At 40.8% G+C, this 24034-nt stretch overlaps 1 protein-coding gene across 1 annotated transcript in view; it reads left to right on the plus strand.

The window, feature by feature from the left end:
* Window positions 1-24034, plus strand: part of LOC140202419 (uncharacterized) — a 174612-nt gene that overhangs the window by 109592 nt on the left and 40986 nt on the right. Inside the window, exons 13-16 of the mRNA XM_072267286.1 lie at window positions 653-767; window positions 4029-4199; window positions 5233-5303; window positions 9344-9511. Of these exons, the coding sequence (XP_072123387.1) occupies window positions 653-767; window positions 4029-4199; window positions 5233-5303; window positions 9344-9511 (525 nt within the window). The remainder of the gene's footprint in view (window positions 1-652; window positions 768-4028; window positions 4200-5232; window positions 5304-9343; window positions 9512-24034) is intronic.

Raw genomic sequence — 24034 nt, forward strand, 5'->3', positions numbered from 1 at the left:
GAATTCACTTACACACAATGGGTAATATATAATGGCCATTTAAATGACCACCCTGCACTCTTTTGGGGTGAATGTTGGAAATTGCAGCATTTTCGTAGGGAGAATGGGCAAACTTTATAGACAGCACCAGAGGTCAGGAATAACCAGAATAGCCGAAACCTTGCAGCCTAAATCCCTTGATCCTAAATCTTTCATCCTTGTGTTGTAATCTGTCTAGTATCTCACAGTTCGCTACATTAATACCTTACTCCAATCCTACAAATATCTAGGAACTCAAAACTTTGGTTCCAATTCTTCCTTCAATTTGTTACCCATTCACTGGTGGACAAGCCCTCAAAAACTCCAAGTGCTGAGTTTGGAATTGAATTCTTAAACTACTGTTGCTTCTTCTTCAAGACCATTCAAAAAACCTTCATAATTTCTTTGGGATCAGTGTAATTAATCTCATTAACTCCTGCAACAAATTTTAAAGTAGAATTTAGTAAGAGATACATACTTCTATAATAAATTTACTTTGAACTTTAAAGCAAAGCTTCTTGGGACTTTAACTGTAAATGTGTTATTATGACGTAAAGATTTCAATGTTTTATTATTTGTGATACTTATCTGACATATGAGGAAGCTCATGATTTGGTTTGTATTTTCCTTTTAGGAGAGGAGTAGCGATAATGTTGACCCTCAATATCCTCTTTATAATTTCATGGACTACTCTGGGACTTAGTTCATCACTGGCTAATGTGAAACAGCTTCATTATGAACTACCCGGTGTAAGTACAATGAATTTGTTTCAATTCTCTTCAGCATTATCTAGTAGTGTTGTGAGTCACCGTGTATCGCCAGCAACATCTTGAAGTCTTCATCTATCAAGCTCCTGAAACAATATGGGTGGATAATCGCACTCCCCACAACATTGAACTGACCCCATAACGTATGGACTCACTTTCAAGGACTCTACGGCTTATGTTGTCTGTATTATTTATCAACTGTTTATTATTATTTTATTTGTTTTTTCGTATTTGCATAGTTTGTCTTCTTTTGCACATCGGTTGTTTGTCAGTCTTTGTGTGTAGCTTTCATTGATTCTATTGCATTTCTTTGTTCTACAGTGAACCCCGGAAAGAAAATGAATCTCAGAGTATATGGTGACATATATGTCCTTTAATAATAAATTCACTTTGAACTTTTAATATACAGTTGAAGTCAGAAGTTTACATGCACCTTAGCCAAATACATTTAAACTCAGTTTTGCACAATTCCTGATATTTAATTCTAGAAAACATTCCCTGTCTTAGATCAGTTAGGATCACTACTTTATTTTAAGAATGTGAAATGTCAGAATAATAGTAGAGAGAATGATTTATTTCAGCCTTTATTTCTTTCGTCACTTTCCCAGTGGGTCAGAAGCTTATATACACTTTGTTAGTATTAGGGAGCTTTGCCTTTAAATTGTTTAACTTGGGTCAAACATTTTGGATAGCCTTCCACAAGCCTCTCACAGTAAGTTGCTGGAATTTTGTTCCATTCTTCCAGACAGAACTGGTGTAACTGAGTAAGGTTTGTAGGCCTCCTTGCTCTCACACGCTTTTTCAGTTCTGCCCACAAACTTTCTATTGGATTGAGGTCAGGACTTTGTGATGGCCACTCCAATACCTTGACTTTGTTGTCCTTAAGCAATTTTGCCACAACTTTGGAGGTATGCTTGGGGTCATTGTCCCATTGTCTATTTGGAAGACCCATTTGCGACCCAGCTTTAACTTCTTGGTTGATGTCTTGAGATGTTGCTTCAATATATCCACATAATTTTCCTTCCTCATAATGCCATCTATTTTGTGAAGTGAACCAGTCCCTCCTGCAGCAAAGCACCCCCACAACATGATGCTGCCACCCCCATGCTTCACGGTTGGGATGGTGTTCTTCGGCTTGCAAGCCTCACCTTTTTTCCTTCAAACATAACGATGGTCATTATGGCCAAACAGTTCAATATTTGTTTCATCAGACCAGAGGACATTCCTCCAAAATGTAAGATCTTTGTCCCCATGTGCACTTGTAAACTGTAGTCTGACTTTTTAATGGTGGTTTTGGAGCAGTGGCTTCTTCCTTCTGAGCAGCCTTTCAGGTTATGTGGATATAGGACTCGTTTTACTGTGGATATAGATACTTGTCTACCTGTTTCCTCCAGCATCTTCACAAGGTCCTTTGCTGTTGTTCTGGGATTGATTTGCACTTTTTGCACCAAAGTATGTTCATCTCTAGGAGACAGAATGCATCTCCTTCCTGAGTGGTATGTTGACTGCGTGGTCCCATGGTGTTTAATCTTGCGTACTATTGTTTGTACAGATGAATGTGGTACCTTCAGACGTTCGGAAATTGCTCCCAAGGATGAACCAGACTTAACTTCATTTTCTGACCTCAATCCAATGGAAAATTTGTGGGCAGAACTAAAAAAGAATGTGCGAGCAAGGAGGCCTACAAACCTGACCCAGTTACATCAGTTCTGTCTGAAGGAACGGAACAAAATTCCAGCAACTTACTGTGAGAAGCTTGTGGAAGGCTATCCAAAACCTTTGACCCAAGTTAAACAATTTAAAGGCAATGCTACCAAATACTTTCAAAGTGTATGTAAGCTTCTGACCCACTGGGAAGGTGATGAAAGAAATAAAAGCTGAAATTAATCATTCTCTCTATTATTATTCTGACATTTCACATTCTTAAAATAAAGTAGTGATCCTAACTGACCTAAAACAGGGAATGTTTTCTAGGATTAATTGTCAGGAATTGGGAAAAACTGAGTTTAGATAGGGTGTATGTAAACTTCTGACTTCAACTATACATGAAAGAATCTATAATGGACTTAACAGTGGGAAGAGGGCTTGGGGATTTTGTCCATTGTCCTTGCTTGATGGTTCCAGGGATCAACCCTAATTTTCACTTCTGTCACAAAGTTGCCAATGCAGTTCGGTAATAACTGCAGACCATCAGATTTCAATTGTTTTGATGCAGAGCCAATCAAAAATGTTACCTTTAACATGGGAGGGAGGAGATATTCTGAATGATGAGGCAATAGGAGGGAATCTGGTTGACTATTTTCAGTGTAGTGTCATCAAATGCAATAATGCTTTGAAAATCAAAATAAGATATTAGGGTCTTAGGGAGTAATAGGAATGGAGGGGCATTGAAGTATATTTTCATAGATCCTTGATGGTAGACATATAGGATACTGATTTTCATTAATCAGGGTGCTGAATACTGAAGCAGTGAGAGTTTGCTTCAAATCTATAAAACCTTGGTTAGACCTCAGCTGGGGTATTGTGTGGGGTATAGGAGGGATGAGATAGCACTAGAGAGTGTGCAGACAAGACTCAGTAGGATGATGCCTGAGATGGAGCAATTCAGTTGGAGAGATTTAGAGGGACTATGAGTATAGAACCCAGGAATTAATGAAAGATCAAAACCTCTACCATCCACAATGGCCAAGGTACAAACCTTTACAAGTAATTCCTTTCACATATTTTGTTGTTGAAAGGTAATTCCAAATTTCTTGTGTAACTCTTGGCCAGTTTGATCAACCAAGGTACAGTGGCCGCTCAATGTACGTTTGACATTGACACACTGCTCACATATTGTATATCTTAATAATGAATGATTTTGTAACTGTAAAAGACTTGGATCGGAACACACAGAGAGTGGTAGGAACCCAGAATGTATTGCCTGAGAGTGGCTGAATGTAGTTCACTTACAGTATTTAATGTCTAATTGAGCACTTGAGTCACTTCAGCATATGAAACTATGGATGAAGTGATGGGTATGGTAGTGCACTCACCGGTCACCAAATGGCCTGTTTCTATGCAATATGATTGTACCACTGTATAACTTATTTTCTTACATAGGGCAATACAAAGCATTAATAACATAGCCTGGAATGTGTATTCTATTTAATCTGTATTTCTTAAAACCACAAAAACAAAGAATGAAAAATTGGCTGTGAAATATAATAATTATTAGTTACTTTCTTTTGAAAATATTTACAGGACTGGTGGAGAGTTTTAATTGCCACCATAGCCATTGCACTTACTGCCTATCAGATTGGGGAGGAATTTGTTGAAATCCACTCTTCACAAACAAAGTTTATTCGTTGGAAGGAGTGGAGGACCCAGGAAATAATGAAAGATCTAAACCTATGCCACCCACGATGGCCAGAGGTACAAAAGTTGCTTCAATTTTTCAACAAGAAATTATGTCTTAAATCTTCGAAAAACATTTACAAGTAATTCATTTTAAATAATTTATAGTCAAAAGGTTAATTCCAAATAACTTGTTCAGTTCTTGGTCAGTTTGTTCTCCTCCCACATTCCAAAAGAAAGGTCAGTTGCGGGCATGCTATGCTGATGCTAGAAGCGCGGCAACACTTGCAGGCTGCCCAGCACACACTGATTTGATTTGATGTAAACAGTATGTTTTGATGTTTCGATGTACGTGTATTAAATACATCACCATCATCATTATGTGCCGTGTCATATGATGTGGGTGATCAGGGTCCACGACCATGAACGTTCTTGGCAATTTTTTCTACAGAAGTGGGTTGCCGTTGTCTTCTTCTGGGCAGTGTCTTTACAAGATGGGTGAACTCAGCCATTATCAATGCTCTTCGGAGATTGTCTCCCTGGTGTCAGAGGTTGCATTACCAGGGCTTGTGATATGCACCAGCTGCTCATATGACCATCCACCACCTGCTTCCATGGCTCCATGGCTTCATGTGACCCTGAATGGGGGGAGGGTGCTAAGCAGGTGCTACACCTTGCCCAAGGGTAACTCGTAGGCTAGCAGAGGGAAGGAGAGTCTTACACCTCCTTTGGTAGAGGATTATCTCCACCCCACAACCCACAAACACATTTAAACGTGATATTTATCTTTATCTCAATACTGATTTTGCTTGACTTTGTAACTTTCTTTACACTGTAAACAACTTGGATCAGAACACTGTCCTAAAGTATAGTGAAATCAAATGAAATCAGGGTTGATATAGATAAATATGTTTCAAAGAATTTAAATAATATATTTAGCATGTCTGCAGATACTCTCATTGGCTGTTACTTTAGCAATTTTTTTGAACCTTTCTGCTCCTAATTTCACCTTTAAAACACCATCGCTTACTAATTTCATCCTTACTTCTAGAACTGGATAGATCTGTTCGTTGATACTAATTATCTTTTGTTGCTCTCCCTTTACTGACAGGAGGAGGCATATCTTAAGAAGCAGCTGAGTGCACTGGATGACATGCATCCACACTATTTCAACGATTTTTGGTAAACAGATTGTCTCAAGCTCTTCCTTCTGGTTTGGGTTTGTCATTAATACACATTAATTTTGTCAGTTTGTCAGTTGTGATTTATTTGAAGACTCACTCCTGTTATGACAGGCAAAGCACCCTCTAAATGACAGCAGATGGCTATAATTACACTTGTCCTTCCCATTGACCTCCCTCCAGGTACTTATCCCTGCAAGCAAGGCAAGTGCTACACCTGCACTTCAGTCTGTTGCGGTCATTTATTGTGCTCTTGGTGCCCCTCTACATTATGGAGACCTGATGTAGATTGAGAAACTGCTTCATTGAGCACTTTTGCTCTGCCTGCCATAAAAGGCAGGATCTCCCGGTGGCCACCCATTTCAATTCTACTTCACATTCCCATCTTGATATGTCAGTCCATGGCCTCCACTACTGCCATGATGAGGCCACACTCTGGCTGGAGGAACGCATTTTATATTCCATATAAGCTCACGGCATGAATATTGATTTCTTTAACTTCTGGAAATTTCTCCCTTTTTCTCCTTCTCTCTTTTCTATTCCCCATTTTGGCTCCCCTCTTACCGCTTCTCTTTTCCTTACCTCCCTCCGGTACCTCTCCTCCTTCCCTTTCTCTCACGGTCCATTCTCCTCTCCTATCAGATTCCTTCTCAACCCTTCACCAATTATCTTCCATCTACTTCATCCACCTCTCCCCCAGACACTCACCTTCGCCCTTACCTGGTTTCATCTATCACCTGCTAGCTTGTATTCTTTCGCTCTGCTCACCTTCTTATTGTGGCTTCTTACCCTTCCTTTCCAGTACTGATAAAGGGTCTCGACCCAAAACATCAACGATTTATTTCCTCCATAAATGCTGCCTGACCTGCTGAGTTCCTCCAGCATTTTGTGTGTGTTGCTCAAGATTTCTAGCCTCTGTAAAATCTCTTGTGATTATGCCTATTATTTTCTTTATTTGCTCGAGGAAAGGGGACACTGTCATTTTTGGTGGACTTCAAAGAGGAATGGCTTTAGATCTGTCAGATTTTTCTTTTGAAATTAAAGGGTACTTTTGATATTTTAATTAATTTTTCTGATATACTTAAACACACGCATAGTTTTAATTCTGACAGCTGAATGTTTGAGACTTGGACTATGAAGATTAGCAATTGCAAAAACCGACGAAGCGGTTTGAATGGGAAGTTTATAGAAGTGCCCTTCTATAAACTGGTCCATGGAAATGGTTGTAATCTGTTAAATAATATTTTTAACAGCCAAATAGGCAAGCCATAATAAATGACACCCGTTTCACAGTTTTTTTTCTCTGATGAAGAATAATGATCAATAAATTGGGCTTTCAACTTTATATGGAAATTTAAATAGTGATTAAGGAGATAGTTATAAATAACATATAATTGATCTAAATCTGTAAAAGGGGTTTAGTTGAAAAATAATGACTAATGGAAAACCACAAAAAGTTCCTGGGAAAAGGAGGAAGTTGAATTAAAAGTGCATTTATTAGCACTGACTATTTCAGACATCCAATTACAAGAACAAAGAACAGATTGTACTTAATAGTCCCTCCACTTGTGGAGTAAATGCCAATTATTTCTAACAGGTTTTCTCAGGATGGTTAGGGTTTGCAGTTGGTGGATAGGGACAAGTATACTTTTAAACATAGATCTCTTCTAATCAAGTCTAGAACTCTTGGCTTGTGTGAGCAGGACAGGCAACGGCAGAATGAAGAATCTTCACCAAGACATCCAGTAAATTAGACGAAGATCATGATTGCTTTGGAAGCTGAAAGGTCTGAAGGTAGATAGGTTATATGCTGCAGATAGTTCTGAAAGAGGTACAGTAGTTGAAGAAGTTATGGAGGCATCAGTAAAGATCTTTCAAGAATCACTAGATTCTGGAATGGTACCGGAGGACTGGAAAATTTCAAATGTTGCTCCACTCTTTAAGGGAGGGAGGCAGAAGAAATGAAACTATAGGTCAGTTAACCTGACTTCAGTGGTTCGAATGAAGTTTCAGGTTAAATTGAGGCACATGATAAAATAGGCCAAAGTCAGCATGGTTTCCTTAAGGTGAGATCTTCCCTGACAAATCTGTTGGGAATCTTTGAGGAAATAGCAAGCAGGATAGACAAAGGAGAGTCAGTGGATGCTGTTTACTTAGATTTTCAGAAGGCTTTTGACAAAGTGCTGCATGTGAAGCTGCTTAACAAGATAAGAGCCCATGGTATTACAGGAAGAATACTAGAATGGATAGATTATTGGCTGATTGGCAGGAGACAAAGAGTGGGAATAAATGGGATCTTTTCTGGTTGGCTGCTGGTGTTATTCTGCAGAGGTCAGTGTTGGGACTATTGCTTTTCACGGGTTATTTCAATGACTTGGATGACAAAGTTGATGGTTTTGTGGCCAGATTTGCAGCTGATAGAAGATTGGTTGAGGGGCAAGTAGCACTGAGGAAGCAGGGATTCTGCAGAAGGGCTGAGACAGATTAGGAGAATGGGCAAAGAAGCGGCTGATGGGATATAGTGTAGGAAAGTGTATGATCATGCATTTTGGTAGAAGGAATAAAGGCTTAGACTATTTTCTAAACAGGAAGAAAATTCAAAAATCAGAGACTTGGGAGTCCTGGTGCAGGATTCCCTAAAGGTTAACTTGCAGGTTGAGTCGAAGGCAAATGTGATGTTAACATTCACTTTGAGAGGATTAGAATATAAAAGCAAGCACGTAATGCTAAGGTTTTATGAGGCATTGGTCAGACTGCACATGGAGTATTATGAGCAGTTTTGGGCCCCTTCTCTAAGAAAAGATGTGCGGGCATTGGAGAGGATCCAGAGGAGGTCTGTGAGAATGATTCTGGGAATGAAAGGGTTAAAGTTTAAGAAGCATTTGATAGCTCTAGGCCCATTCTCACTGATATTTAGAAGAATGTGGGGGTTGAAGAAGGAGGAAGACAGTGGATATGCAGGGATTACTTCTTATAGTGAGGGAGTCTAAGACAAAGGCACAGCCTCATAATAAAGGGCCGTCATTTAGAACAGAGATGAGGAAGAATTTCTTTAGCCAGAGCATAGAGAATCTGTGGAATTCTTTGACACAGATGGCTGTGGTCTTTGGGTATATTTAAAGTGGAGGTTCTTGATTAGCCAAGGCCCCAAAAGTTACAGGGAGGGGCAGGAGAATGGGGTTGAGAGGTATAATAAATAAGCCAGACTTGCAGGACTAAATGGCTTAATGCTGCTCTTATCTCTAACAGTGCTATGGTGTAAAATCAAGGCCACTGTTGATAGTGTTGGCATTACAAGAAAAATCCAAAAGTAGGGAAAGAAACAGAAACAGAAATTTGCATTCAAATAGTGTACGATCTGCCTGCACCTGGAGGTAGTTGCTTTTAAGAGGGGCATGATGGTGAAGCTATGGATTCTGGTCCCAACTGACATGTTTATTCAGAATTCTCTTCCAAGGATGTTTCTAACAATATGGTTGGGATACCTGGAGGAAAGGCAGCAGGGGAACTCTTGAAACAGATAAGAAAGGGAGTGCAGCTGACTGAAGTTGTCAGGCTGGAAGTGATAGGTCAGATCCTCCATCCTGTGTGAGCTAGAGAACTGAGTCGGGATTTCTAATTATACATTCATGCAAGAATTGATAGGGATAAGAATTACAAAATGGGTGTTGAATGAAATAGATATGTATTCCCAAGGTATTCTACAGGCATATTAAGAGCAAGAGGGTAGTCAGGGAAGCAGTTCATCTTTTTAGCAACCAAAAGGATAATCTAAGTGTGAAAGAAGGGTATGTTAATCAATGTTACTCATCTGTAATCACTAGAGAGATGGACATAGAGGACAGTGAATTCAGAGAGGGGTGTTAAATATGGATCAAGCAGGCTTGGTGGATCAAGAGACTCACTTCTTCTTGTGACTCATATGTTCATTGATTGCATAAATCAAAAACCAAACAGAAATCTGGCTCGACAGTTTTGATTGGCTGTCATGTGGACACGTATTTAACATTACTGACACGAACGTTGTCAATTTTTTTCCAGGAATTTGTTTGATTGGATGGTCTACCTGTTGCTCTTTGCTCTGATTGGAACTTACATAGCTGATCTGTCAATGACAAGTGAAAGCATTCACACAACCCACATTCGAATCTGTGCAGTGACCATCATATTCCTTTGGTTACGAGTCATGAAACACGTACGAGCAATCAGGTATGGAACCTCCCTGCTCTTCTTTTTGTTTTCACTTGAATGCCAAAGCACCAAAATCTGCCCATGTTTCCTGCTTTCCCTTCGTTTTGCGATGATCATTTGAAGGTGCAAGTTGTAAAGTGGATGAATTTTATTCATCACCCTATTCATCTTGTTAAACTCTCGGCACAGCTTTATGGCTCAGCTGCTCAAATTTAAGTCTGACACTTGCTTAGTTGAATTTTTAAGAATTATTCTGTATAAAAGTTGCTTGGCATCAAGTCATAGATTGTGGTGCTGGTATGAGGAAGTTTACCAAATCTCTGCTGAATTTTACTCCAGCTATCCCTTCAGCTCTCTGTTCTAGTTTCGAAAAATGGATATGTGTAAGTATTATTTCTGTGAAAAAAACAGGCTTTTTACACAGTTTACCTCCAATCATGCTCAGTAAAATGGTGGCTGAATGAATGAAAATAATGCAAGCAAGATAGCAAAGCATTATCAGCCTACAAGAGGAGAGGCTGTACTTGATCTGGTATTGTGAAATGAACTTGGTCAGGTGTCAGGTCTCTCAGTGGGAGAGCATTTTGGAGATAGTGATCACAATTCTATCTTCTTTACCATAGCATTGAAGAGGAATAGGAACAGACAAGTTAGGGAAACATTTAATTGGAATAAGGGGGAATATGAGGCTATCAGGCAGGAACTTGGAAGCATAAATTGGGAACAAATGTTCTCAGGGAAACATACGGAAGAAATGTGGCAAATGTTCAGGGGATATTTGTGTGGGGTTCTGAGCAGGTACGTTCCAATGAGACGTGGAAAGGATGGTAGGGTACAGGAACTGTGGTGTACAAAGGCTGTTGTAAATCTAGTCATTTTCATTTTTAAATCTTTTTTATTAATTATTATTGAAAATCAACAAAAAAACATTAAAGTAATCAAGTCAACATGTCAATATGTACAATAAGAATTAAATTATCAAAAAACTGATTAACAAAGCTGAACAATATATCAATAATAAGAAGAAAAAAATAAAATGTTCCAACTTTTTTTTGGAAAAAAGAAAGAAGGAGAAAAGAACACCTACTAACTGAAACAAAAAAACCCTACTAACAAAAAAATCGAAAAAAAGCCATTGGGAGCACAACCCCGGAGCTATATGCCATACAAGCTTCCATAAAAGAAAAACATCAATCCGCCAACTCAAATCCATTTAAACTAGGACCATCTTAATCAACTCAAATCAAATGATAGTAGCAGGCAAAAGAACCCCACCTTTCCTCAAAGTCAAATCGAGGATCAAAAGTTTGACTTCTGATTTTCACCAAACTAAGAGATAATATCACCTGAGAGAATCATTGTATCAAGGTGGGAGCAGAGGCATCTTTCCATTTTAATAAAATAGTCCTTCTGGCCAACAATGTGACAAATGCAATTACATGTTGGTCTGATATAGAAATACCATATTGAGGGATTATACTGAACAAAACTGTCAATTTATTAGGTTGTAAATTAATTTCTAAAGCTTTAGAAATTGTAGAGAAAGTAGATTTCCAAAACTGTTTCAATACAAAACACAACCAAAACATATGTGTCAATGTAGCTGTCTCAGTTTTGCATCTATCACACTGACTATCAACATTAGGAAATATTTTAGACAGTCTCTCCTTTGTCAAATAGTAACGATGTACAATTTTAAATTGAATTAAAGAGTGACTGGCACAAATCGAAGAAGAGTTAACCAACTTCAAAATTTGCAACCAATCCTCTGTTATCAAGGTCATGTTAAGCTCTCTTTCCCAATCTTGCTTAATCTTAAGTAAAGGATAATTGTACTGTTGTAATAGTAAATTATAAATTTTCCCAGTAAAACTTTTCACTAAAGGATTTATTTTTAAAATAAAGTCTAACAGGCCAGAATCTTGTATATATGGAAAATTGCTTAAATATTCTTGTAAGAAATTTCTGACCTGAAGAAATGTGAGTATGAGAGAGAATATTTAGTTACTAATTTCTCAAAAGACATCAATTTCCCTTCTTGGAACAGATCCATGAAGGAATAAACTCCTTTATTCCTCCAAAGAGAAAAGGTAGGATCACTAAGGGAAGATTTAAATAAATAGTTTTGATAAATTAAACTAAGAAGGTTAAATTTTTTAAGATTAAAAAATTATGAAACTGATAGCAAATTCGTAATAACTGCTTCATCATAGGATATAGGTTTAGATTAGAGATTTTGGCTAGTTGTACAGGTAAAGAAGCTCCTAATAATGAAGTTAAGTAAAATTAGTCAGAAGAAAAGAAGAGCTTACGAAAGGTTCAAAAAACTCAGTTATGATAGAGATTATAAGGCTAGCAGGAATGAGTTTAAGAAAGAAATTAGGAGAGCTAGAAGGGGCCATGAGAAGACCCTGGCAGACAGGATTAAGGAAAACCCCGAGACATTCTACTAGTATGTGAAGAGCAAGAGGATAAGACGTGAGAGAATAGGACCATTCAAGTGTGACAGTTTTTTTTCATGTCGTACCAGACATTCAGCCATTCTTGTCTGGCACGTGGTGTCAGGGTCATGTTATAAACGTTTCTGACTCGACCCTTGTATTTTTTACGAGGCCGAGTGGCTAGCTCGACACTAAATCCGGCACGGATGGATAGCGTGCTCGGGGGTGGTCCAACCTGGATTCAAACTCGGGAACCTTCGCTCCAGATTCCGGTGCTGATCTCACTGCGCCACCAGCCGGCCTAGTGTGACAGTGGAAAAGTGTGTATGGAACCGGAGGAAATAGCAGAGGTACTTAATAAATACTTTGCCTCAGTATTCACTATGGAAAAGGATCTTGGCAATTGTAGGGATGACTTGCAGTGGACTGAAAAGCTTGAGCATGTAGATATTAATAATGAGGATATGCGGGAGCTTTTGGAAAGCATCAAGTTGGGTAAGTCACCGGGACTGGACAGGATGTACCCCAGGCTACTGTGGGAAGCGAGGGAGTAGATTGCTGAGCCTCTAGCAATGATCTTTGCATCATCAATGAGGACAGGAGAGGTTCGGGAGAACTGGAGGTTTGTGGATGTTGTTCCCTTATTCAAGAAAGGGAGTAGGAATAGCCCAGGAAATTACAGACCAGTGAGTCTTACTTCAGTGGTTGGTAAGTTGATGGAGAAGATCCTGAGAGGCAGGACTTATGAACATTTGGAAAGGCATAATATGACTAGGAATAGTCAGCATGGCTTTGTCAAAGGCAAGTCGTATCTTACGAGGCTGATTGGATTTTCTGAGGATGTGACTAAACACATTGATAAAGGTAGAGCCGTAGATGTAGAGTATATGGATTTTAGCAAGGCATTTGATAAGGTACCCCATGCAAGGTTTATGGAGAAAGTAAGGAGACATGGGATCCAAGGGGACATTGCTTTGTGGATCCAGAACTGGCTTGCCTGCAGAAGGTAAAGAGTGGTTGTAGACGGTTCATATTCTGCATGGAGGCAGGTGACCAGTGGTGTGCCTCAGGGATCTGTTCTGGGACCCCTACACTTCGTGATTTTTATAAATGACCTGGATGAGAAAATGGAGGGATAGGTTAGTAAATTTGCTGATGACACAAAGGCCAGGGTGTTGTGGATAGTGTAGCGGGCTATCAGAGGTTCCAACGGAACATTGATAGGATGCAAAACTGAGCTGAGAAGTGGCAGATGGAATTTAATCCAAATAAGTGTGAGGTGGTTCATTTTGGTAGGTCAAATATGATGGCAGAATATAGCATTAATGTTAAGACTCTTGGCAGTGTGGAGGATCAGAGGGATCTTGGGTTCCAAGTCCATAGGATGCTCAAAGCTGCTACGTAGGTTGACTCTGTGGTTAAGAAGGCATACAGTGCATTGGCCTTCACCAAACGTGGGATTCAGTGTAAGAGCCGAGAGGTAATGTTGCAGGTATATAGGACCCTGGTCAGATCCCACTTGGAGTACTGTGCTCAATTCTGGTCACTTCACTACAGGAAGGATTTAGAAACCATAGAAAAGGTGCAGAGGAGATTTACAAGAATGTTGTCTGGATTGGGGAGCATGCCTTATGAGAATAGGTTGAGTGAACTCGACCTTTTCTCCTTGGAGCGACGAAGGATGAGAGGTGACCTGATAGAGGTGTTCAAGATAATGAGAGGCTTTGATTGTGTGGATAGTCAGAGGCTTTTCCCCAGGGCTGAAATGGCTAACACAAGAGGGCTTAGTTTTAAGGTGCTTGGAAGTAGGTACAGAGGAGATATCAGGGGTAAGTTTTTTTACACAGAGAATGGTGAGTGCGTGGAGTGGGCCAGCAGCGGCAGTGGTGGAGGCGGAAATGATAGGGTCTTTTAAGAGACTCCTGGATGGCTACATGGAGGACTATGGTAATTCTCAGGTAGGAACATGTTTGGCACAGCTTTGTGGGCAGAAGGGCCTGTATTGTGCTGTAGGTTTTCTATGTTTCTATGTTTCTATATGACTTTGCCTCACTATATGTGACTGGACTTGGGTGAGAAAAAAAATTATTCTATGCTACAGCCTGTTAGTTCCAACATAAGCAGGTCTTGTATTTGTTCAGCTGCTGGAAGTTAGGAGATAATAACCACTCAAGAAGCTCAGAAGGATCCTGGACAAAGCACCCCTCTCAATTCACGGATGCTGTACATGGTTTTAAATACAGGGGTATATGGTCAATATTATCTTTATTTCTGTTGTTATTTCATTTCAAACAACTTAAGTGTTTCTGTTTTTATTTTTTTAACGTCTCTGATTGTAGACATACCAAGGTGACAAAAGGAGTCTGAATGAATGGTCTCAGCCTGAAGTGTTGAGTTTATTCCCCTCCGTAGCTGCTGCATAGCCTGCTGAATTCCTCCAGCAATTTGTGCCTTTGTTCCTCTTTTATTAATTCATTTCTTGGGATCTGGCAAAGCAATTATTTTTTGCCCATCCCTAATTGCCTATGAGAAAGAGGCAGAGAGCTGCCACCTTGAACCCTATTCCGATTTTGCACATTTTAATATTCTTGCAAAATGCTACCTATTTTTAAAAAATCACCATGATTTCTCTCCTCCCTGTGCTAAAATTGTCTCAGTATTAGGCTTCTGAAGAGTGGCTCTAAAGGTTCATGTGCAGCTATTAAAAAGCTGATGACCTGTGCCAGTTTCTTCGAACAATGCACTCCTTGCTTTCAACAATTTCTCATTTTCACCAAGCAATCGAAATGTTTGCCAATGGGAAATCTTTCCAAGCGTAATCTTTGAACCCTCATGAACTTGATGCTATGCAACTGTCAGCTGCACCTGCACACACACATGTTCACATTTCCCACCATGCAGTGAAAACATAATAACAAAGATGGCATTTAATAATTCTACACCAACAGTGGGAGGGTGGAGTGAGAAAGAAAACAGGAGATGATGAGGGAGGAAGACTACTTTCATCACAGTTGAATCAGCATTCACATTTTTATAAACACACAAAATTACTACCCCTCTCCTTTCTCTCTTTTTCCATTCCCCATTCTGGCTCCCTTCTTACCTCTTCTCTCCTGTCTACTACCTCCCTCTGGGCCCCCTCCTCCTTCCCTTTCTCCCATAGCCCACTCTCCTCCCCAATCTGATTCTTTCTTCTTCAGACCTTTATTCCTTCCAACTATCCTCTCCCACCTTCATCCACACTCACCCACCACCTTCTGCCTCATCTGGTCTCACCTATCATCTACCATCTTCTTACTTCATACCCCCCCCCAACCCACCTTCTCCCTCTCCTGGCCTCACCTATTGCCTGCCAGCTTGTACTCCTTCCCCTCCACCCGCTTTCTTATTCTGGCTTCATCCCCCTTCCTTTCCTGTCCCAATGAAGGGTCTCGACACAAAACGTTGGCTCTTTATTCCTGTCCATAGATGCCCCCTGGCCTACTGAGTTTAACAGTACAGCACAGGAACAGGCACTTCGGCCACAATAAGTTCTTCCAGCATTTCCAGCATCATTAGAATCTCTTGTATTTTAAATGTCTATAGGTGCTGTTCTAGTGACCTACAAGATAAAGAGACCAATGTGGTGAGATGGATACAAGGTATTGGCATGCAGTAACTGTAAGCTACTGTTCAGGATGGGACCAAGAAATCTGTAGCACACTGTTTAAGAGCCTGTTCCACTGGTCATCTTGTTAATATCTGTGCTCAATACCTATAAACGTTTGCATTTCCTCCATCATTCTTTGATTTCCTTCATATCCATAAATCCATCCACCTCTATTTTGAATGAACTCAGTGACTGTGCCTATTCAGAATAGCGAATTCCAAAGATTAACACCCACTATCTAAAGAAATTTCTTTTCACCTCAGTCCTAAATTCATAGTGAATGTATTTCGAGATATAACTCCTGGTGCAGGGTCTATTGAGCACTGTGTTAAGTCCAAAATTGATAGAAAAATATGGGGAGCTCAGGGATAAACGTATGTAAGCACTTTGTTTTTACTTTTAGTGAAATGCGCTCTTATGATGTGGTGGCATAATGAGGTTGATGGAACTTTTCAAGTGCCTTCAGATGTCATCGGTATGTTGTCCAGGTTTCTGATGCATACAGGAGCGTTGGGATTACCACTGTTTTGTACACTAACAATTTGATGTCTGTTCGGATGTCACAATCATGAAAGACCCTTGCCTGGAGACGTCCAAAAGCTGTTCCAGTGCATTTAAGACGATGTTGGATCTCGTCATTAAGGTCGACATTGGAGGAGAGGTGACTTCCAAGATATGGAAGGTGGTCCACATTTTCCAGGGTTATTTCGCCAAGTTGAAATGATGGTTCTATCCGATTTGCCTCAATTTGTGACGGTTGATAGATGATCTGAGTCTTCTTGGAACTGAATCTTCCTGAGTCTTCTTGAGTCTTCGAAACATCTTAAATATCTGCTGGGAAGGTAGAAGAACCAACGTCAGAGTGCTAAATGAAGCAAAAACAACAAGCATTGAAGCCTACGTCATCAAGAACCAACTAAGATGGAGTAGTCATGTTGTTCAGATGAAAGACAAACGTCTGCCGAAACAAATCTTCTACTCCCAACTTAAAGAAGGCAGACAACAGAAGAGATTCAAAGACGTCTTAAAAGCCAACATGAAGAAATGTAACATCGACATCAACAATTGGGAAACCAATGCCAAGGACAGGAAACTCTGGCAAGCCATCATCCGAGAAGGAACAGCAACTTTCGAAGCCAACAGATGTGCAGAATTAGAAGAAAAGAGAAGAAAATGGAAAGAGAGACAGTAACAATCAAAGCCCGATCTGCCATCTGGAACTACCTGCCCTGAATGCGGAAGAATTTTCAAAGCCAAGATTGGACTCATAAGCCACTTGAGAGCCCGTAAGTAGATCAACAGAACGAAGACCATCATCCTCGACCTCAAGGGATAGCCACGACAACGACGACGATAATGACGCATGCCATTCACAAACTTTTACATATAACCCATAATGAATTCTGTAAATACCAAAAATGCTTAATCAAACAATATATTTACAATAGTACTCAAACATTACTGCAATATTAAATACACTTCACTCTGCTTGGCAGCAGAGACTTGTGGCTGTGAAACAACCTTGGGTTCTAGGGCCTCCTCCTTGGTGGTTGTAGGAGTTGACTCTGGGACTGTAGGGAGTGGTTCTGACAGCTCGAGACCCCTTTCATCTCTAACAGTTGACACTACTGTCCTCAACTGATCGATGTGTCATCTCCAAATGATATCACATGCAGTCTTCACTATGTAGGAGAGTGGGTCCAGTTATGTGCTTAGCCTTTCCAAGTACTCACTTTAGATCACCTGCATAGTCCCTCATCAGAACTGCTTGTCTGGGAGTGAAACATTGAACCTCCTTGTTTGAGGGACCTTCAGTTTGTCTCCTCTGTTCGTCCTGCATACTCCTTCTGAGATTGGGTTTGAGAAGATCCAAGTGTGAATGCAAGGGATGACCCAGAAACAGCATAGCTGGTGAGTTGCTGGTTGTGGAGTGTGCTGCATTGTGATATGCAAGCAGGAAATTGGTCTTCTTCTAATTCAGTGTCAGTGTAATGTGTTCTGATATTGCTCACAGTGTGTTCTTTAGACTCAGGACAAACCTTTCTGTGAAGCCATTTGTAGCTGAGTCATGCAATACAGATGTAATATGCCTTTCACTTTCAGGAATGACTGAAACTGTTGCGAAATAAACTGTGGTCCATAGTTCTGGAACTCCAGTCCTTGAGGAGAGGCTTCTCAGTACATCAACAGTATGTGAGGCTGTAGTGGAGGCTACTGGGAACACTTCTAGACACTTTGTAGCTGCATCCACTACTACCAAGAAATTTGTCCCTCTGAACAGTCCAATGAAATCCACATGAATCCTCTGCCAGGGCAATGCTGGCTGGTCCCTGGGATAGAGAAACGCTGCTTTCGGCATCTTCTGGATGTGTTGGCATCCCAAACAGTGCATGGCAAGCTACTCAATCTACTGATCTGTCACAGGCTACCAGAAAAAACTTCAAGCAAACACTTACATTTTGACCCCACCTACATGTAGCTCCTCCAACACTTTAGCTCTCAGCTTAGATGGTAAAACAACTTTCAATTCCACATAAGACAACCCCCATCAAGGATAAGTTTATCCTAGCACTGTTATCTATTTTGGGTTGCCATATAGACCTGAGACAGTGTGGGGTCTTTTCTGGTTTCTCTTTGGATCATCTCTGCCGTAATAGGGAAACTTTTGATTTGCATTAGTGAGAACGCGACAAGAGAAGTGTCCTCTTTTGTAAATTATTCAGATATTTCCTTTTCCAAGGGTTAATGGGACAATCCATCGGCATTTCCATGATTAGTTGTCCCCTTGAATTCAATCTTGTTCTTGTGTCTCTGCACTCATGCTGCTGCTGTTTGTGGACCACCCTTCTGTGGATTGAAAATAGACAGTAGTTGTTGATGATCAGGAATGAGGGTAAGCTCTCTCCCAAGCAGCTACTGGTTAAAATGTTTTATACCCCAAACCAATGTCCTGTCAATGTCCCGTTGGAACCTCTGCAGCGGTAAGGAAAGATAATGCAAAGACTATGGTGCGGCCACTTCTAAAACATGTGACATGACACCTCATACCATAAGGTGAGGCATCACAGGCAAGCTTCACTGGACGATATGGATCATAATGTGTCGATACAGTGTCTGATGTCACCATTTCCTTTGTCTTTTGGAAAGACACCTCACACTGCTTTGTCCATTGCCATTTCTTCCCAAACTGTAGTAATGAGTTCAAGGGGTGGAGCACAGTAGCTGGGTTTGACAGGAACCTGTTATAGTAATTGACAAACCCTAAGAAGGACCACAATTGTGATGCATCCTTTGGCCTTGGGGCATCCACCAATGTTTGAATTTTTTTCAGCACACTTGTGTAATTCTTGTACATCATGGTAACCATGGTAAGTGATGATTGGTTTAACAAACTGTTGCATCGTGCTCTGAGCCCATATTCTTCAAGTGTTTATAACACCATTTGAGATTCTGGTGTTGTTCCTTCTCATCCTTACCAGTAACAATGATGTTATCCAGGTAACACTGAGTGCCAGGACAGCTTTGCAGCACCTGGTCCATAGCTTTCTACCAAAGTGCAGGTGTAGAAGAAGCTACTCCAAAAAATAAGCACATTATAGTGATAAAGCTCTTTGTGAGTGTTTATGGTGAGAAACACATTGGACTCTTCTACCATCTCCATCTGTAGGTAGGCCTCAGCTAAGTCCACTTTGCTGAAGTGTTTTCTTCCAGAAAGGCTTGCAAAGATATCCTCTATCCTGGGCAGGGGGCATTGATCTACTTTCAGTTCTGGGTTGATAGTGACCTTAAAATCACCATAAATCCTGACCGTCCCATTCTTCTTAGATACTGGGATCACTGACATTGCCAAGGGGCTCCACCCAACCCTGGAAAGAATTCCTTCAGCTTCCATGCAATCTAGCTCACTGAGTACTTTATCACATATGGTATAAAGAACTGGCAGGGCTTTGTAAAACTTGGGTCTGGCATTTTCATTTAACTCTATTTTGCCCTTGATACATTTGAGTTTTCCAATGCCATCTGTGAACACTGCTGTGGTATCATCCAGTATCTTAATTTGCTTTCAGTTGACTCAATTGTAGGGGATGTGGCATGCAAATAGTGGATAAATCTCAGTATCTTTGAATTCAAACTCATTTTGTCAAATGACTGAAACAGCCGAGCCAGTGTCCATTCCATTTTAATTAATTTACCTTTAAATTCTGATGTTAGCCATATTGCTTGCCTCTTGTTAGTTTTCACATCTTAAATTTCAAGGCTACTCAGTCCTGTATCTCTCTAATCATTATAATTTTTTATCAACAGCATGCAGATTAGCGTTCTTTTTGAAACTGCAACTTGAAGTTGTATCTTTTTCTCTTCCCTGTGCAGCCCACTTACTTTTGTTTGCCCAACATGCTCTTTCTATGTATCCTATTTTGTTGCATTTTCTGCAAGTTTTTCCTTTAAACTTGCATTAGTCTGGTATATGTGAGCCCTGCCACAATGGTAACACAAGTTGTTCAGCCAGGTCGATTTCTGTTTGGACATTGCAATTTTGTTCATGCTCACTTTCATTCCTGACTGTAACTCACTTGCATCTCTGTATGCCTTTTCCATTGATACAGCAATTCCAACAGCTCATGTAAATATGAGTTGAGCTGCTTTAGAAAGCTTTCTTGTAAGATTCCACAAACTAAACAATCTGCCAGTGCATCATTGAGGCCATCACTGAAATGACAACGCTTAATCTCTTCCATTCAGCCAGGTAAGCTGAAATGGACTCCACTTCCTTTTGATTCTACTTATGAAACGTAAAATGTTCTACAATCCACAATGGTTTCCATTCTAAGTGTTCCTGCATTACTTTCATGATATTAACTTCTGCTGGTTTGGTTGGAGCAGCCAACCTCCTAAGCAAACTGTATGTTTTTCCACCTTATGCATTCAGCAAAAGTGGCACTTGCATTTCGTTGGCTATTTTATTTGCTTCAAAATACTGTTCAATTTGTTCAGTATACATCATCCACTTATCCATTGTGCAATCAAAAGCACCTATTTTTCTGATGTAGCCAGCCATTTCTGCATTTTTATAATTTATTATTAATATCACCCAGTACTCACTGTTTAAGAACCCATGAATTTCATCTATTTCTTGTCTTACTTTTAACTTGATCATCTCCTCTTGTGAAGAAAAATATGTGCTGTGCTTTTTTTAACCTCGAACATCTTGCTGCACTTCAACAGGTAGGCAGTATTCTTGGGTTTGTTTTAAAATTTACTCATTGCCACAGTTATGTTTTGTAACTCCAAAACTAATTGAATTAAAAATGTAGGGAGCCTGGGGATAAATGAGTGTACTTTGTTTTTACTGTTGGCAAGGTGCGCACTACAGACACGGTGGTGTAATCACATATTGTAGTCACGGATCTTTATATACAACCTGTAATGAACTATGTAAATAACGAAGAATGCTTAATCAAACAATATATTTACAACATTACTCAAATATTACTGAAATATTAAATGCACAACATGTCATGGCCCGGTCCGTGAAGTCCGCATTCCGGTTCACGGTCCGGTCCATCGATCCTCGTTCTGGGTTTTCCTGTTTTCTCCCTTGTTCTGTTAGGTGCCTGATTCTCATTTCGGTCTGGCACATAAATACTTCTGCAAACCAGGGATGGTTTGCTGGACTGTTCCCTTGCTCTTTCTTCCCCTTCCACCTGCAACCTTTGCCTGCAACCTATCCTGTATCGCCGTCAAGTTCAACCGCCGGAGTGAGACCGGAGCCTTGCCACGCCAAGAGAAGGAACTATCTATTGTTGAGTTTGGAACTGTCTCTTTGAGTCCTTGTGTTTAGTGTCCGTGTTCTGCATACGAGCCCCGGCCCTACATCCTGTGCTTCCCAAGGAGGGGCCCTGAATCTGTGTTCCTGACCTGTGCTCAAGTCCAGGACTCTGTGTTCCTGTGTTCCAAGACCAAGTCCAGGCTCCGTGTTCCAGCCCTGTCCAAGTCTGAGCTTCGTGTCCTTGCCCAGCCCAGGGGTACCTCGCCCAGCCTGGTGCTGGAGATTCCTCGTCCTTTGCTGGATCATCCCCATCCGAATCCTCAGCAGTTCACCTCGGTGGTCATCCTGGCCCTGCATCCTAGAAAGGGTCCCGGCCCTGCGTCCGAGGAAGGGTCCCGGCCCTACTCTCCAAGGAGGAGTCCCAGCCCCGTACCCAAGAGCCTAACCAAGCCGAGTCCAAGAGCCGAGCCAAACCTAGTTCGAGAGCCACGTCCTGTGCTGGAGTTCCCTCGTCCTGTTCAGGTGTCTCTCGCCCCATCCAAACCACGTCCTAGAACCTCGTCTTGTCTAAGCCTAGTCCAAGAACCTCATCCTGTCCAAGTCATGGCTTTGTGTTCTCGTCCTGTCTATGTGTCTAGTCCTGTGCAGGAGTTCCATGTCCAGTCCTGTGGCCTAGCTACGTCCAGTCCTGTAACCACGTCTCATCCTTGCCTAGATCCAGGGTCCGAGCCTGAGTTGAGACACAGGTTCCAGGTCCCTGTCCAGTCTCTGGCTCAGAGTCCTAGCCCAGGCTCCTAGTTCCAAGTTCCTTGTCCTGGTCTTGCTTTCCTAGTCTTAATCGTAGCCCAGGACTTGTCTCATCTAGGGCCTATGTCCATGTCCAGCCTCGGTTCTTCCTTACTCACCTTGATATCTCGATACACCTTGTCCTGTTCCTAGTACTTCAGTGTCTGTGTCTTGCATTTGGGTCCACTCCCAACATCCCCTTGTAACACAACACCCTGTAAGAATATTTAGGTTTCAGTGAGATCACTCTCAGTCTTCAGAACTCGAGAACCTATCTCCCCAATCTCTCTTCACTCAGCAAGAAAACTGTCCTGGAACCAATGGAGTCGACCTTTGTTGCACTTAACTTGTATTCTTCTTTCTGCTGGGAGACCTAAATGGTACTCACTATGCCAGTTGTAGTTTTACCAAGTTTCCTTGTAATTATAAATAACATCAGAATTTGTTGGAAATACTCAGCAAGGCAAACAGCATCTATGGAATGAGAAAATCTGCAGTTTCATATCTGGGATCTGTCATGATAACTTTCTTTTTTGCATCTTTATCCTTTACTCAAATCATCTCACAATGAAAACCATCCTACCATTTGTTTTTGAGGTTGCTTGCTGATAGTGAGGATCTGATGTGGGGAATCTGTGGAAGGAGCATATGGCACTGAAGGAGGAATGGGACTGTGAAGAAACTGAATAAATTTTTCCAGTATAAGATACCCTGTTCTTTATAGAGCGTGAGAGAGGCAATTCTCTGCCATTGTTACAGAGAAATGGGCCCATGTTATAAAGTATTACATTTTGTGACTCACAGAAGAGCCACTGTATACATTTCAAATAGATGACTTTTTTGAAATACTTTTCAGGATCTATGTTTAATATAAAGAGTTGGTATTTTAAAAACTCCTTTATCTTCCTCATAATAAATTGTCTGCATTTATATGATGGCCCCGCTATGTTTTACCAAGTATTAATGCTTCTTCTTGCTCCTCTTTATCTGCTGTATCTCTATCACAAACACGAATGGAAGCAAAAGTAGGCTACTCAATTCTTCAATTCTGTCCTGCCATTCAATACAATCATGGCCAATCTGTCACAGGACACAATTTCTCTTCTCTGGAAATTCCACATATTCCTCAATACCTCCATCATTCAACTTCTCTACCTCCTCTTTAAATACCCCCAGTGGTCTAGAGAAAACTTGACCACTGAAGTAGAGAATTGCAGTGATTCATCAAACTCCTATGCTCCTGAGTTTCAAGTGATAACTCACAGATGGAAATATCACAACATCTACCTTGTTGTGCCCCTTTAGTATCTTGTATATTTCAATAAGATAGCCCCTTCTAAATTCCAAAGAGTTCCGTTGAACTGCTCATAACAGGACAACACACTCATCTCAGGAATTAGCCTAGTGAATCTCTTCTGGACTACCCTCAATACTTGTAACCCTTTCCTAAGTAAAGGAACCAAGTCTGTACACAAGAAGTTCCCATCTCTCGTATGTTTTAATTTAGATTCCTTTCATATCTCAGTTATTCATTGTGTTAATAAGCTGGCATTCTCATCCATCTTGAAGCACGAATGATTTGTTGAAGACTAATTTGTCCAATTGGCAACCAGCATTAGTCACTGACATATAATCTTTTTTTTTTTTGTGCGCCATACTCTGCCAGAGGCTCGGCGACCACTTTTTCAAGTGGTTGTCTTGGAGGAAAGATTCTGTGAGTGGTCCCCTATGTCCTTCTCACAGTGCAGATTTTTTTTACGAAGCCGAGTTGTGAGCTTGACACTCAACTCGGAACGGATGGAAAGCTTGTCCGGGAATGGCCTGACTGGATTCGAACACGGGAACCTTCACTCCGGAGTCCGGCGCTGATGTCACTGCGCCACCATTCAGCCTAA

Source organism: Mobula birostris, chromosome 9 (assembly GCF_030028105.1).
Source record: "Mobula birostris isolate sMobBir1 chromosome 9, sMobBir1.hap1, whole genome shotgun sequence".
NCBI lineage: Eukaryota > Metazoa > Chordata > Chondrichthyes > Myliobatiformes > Myliobatidae > Mobula > Mobula birostris.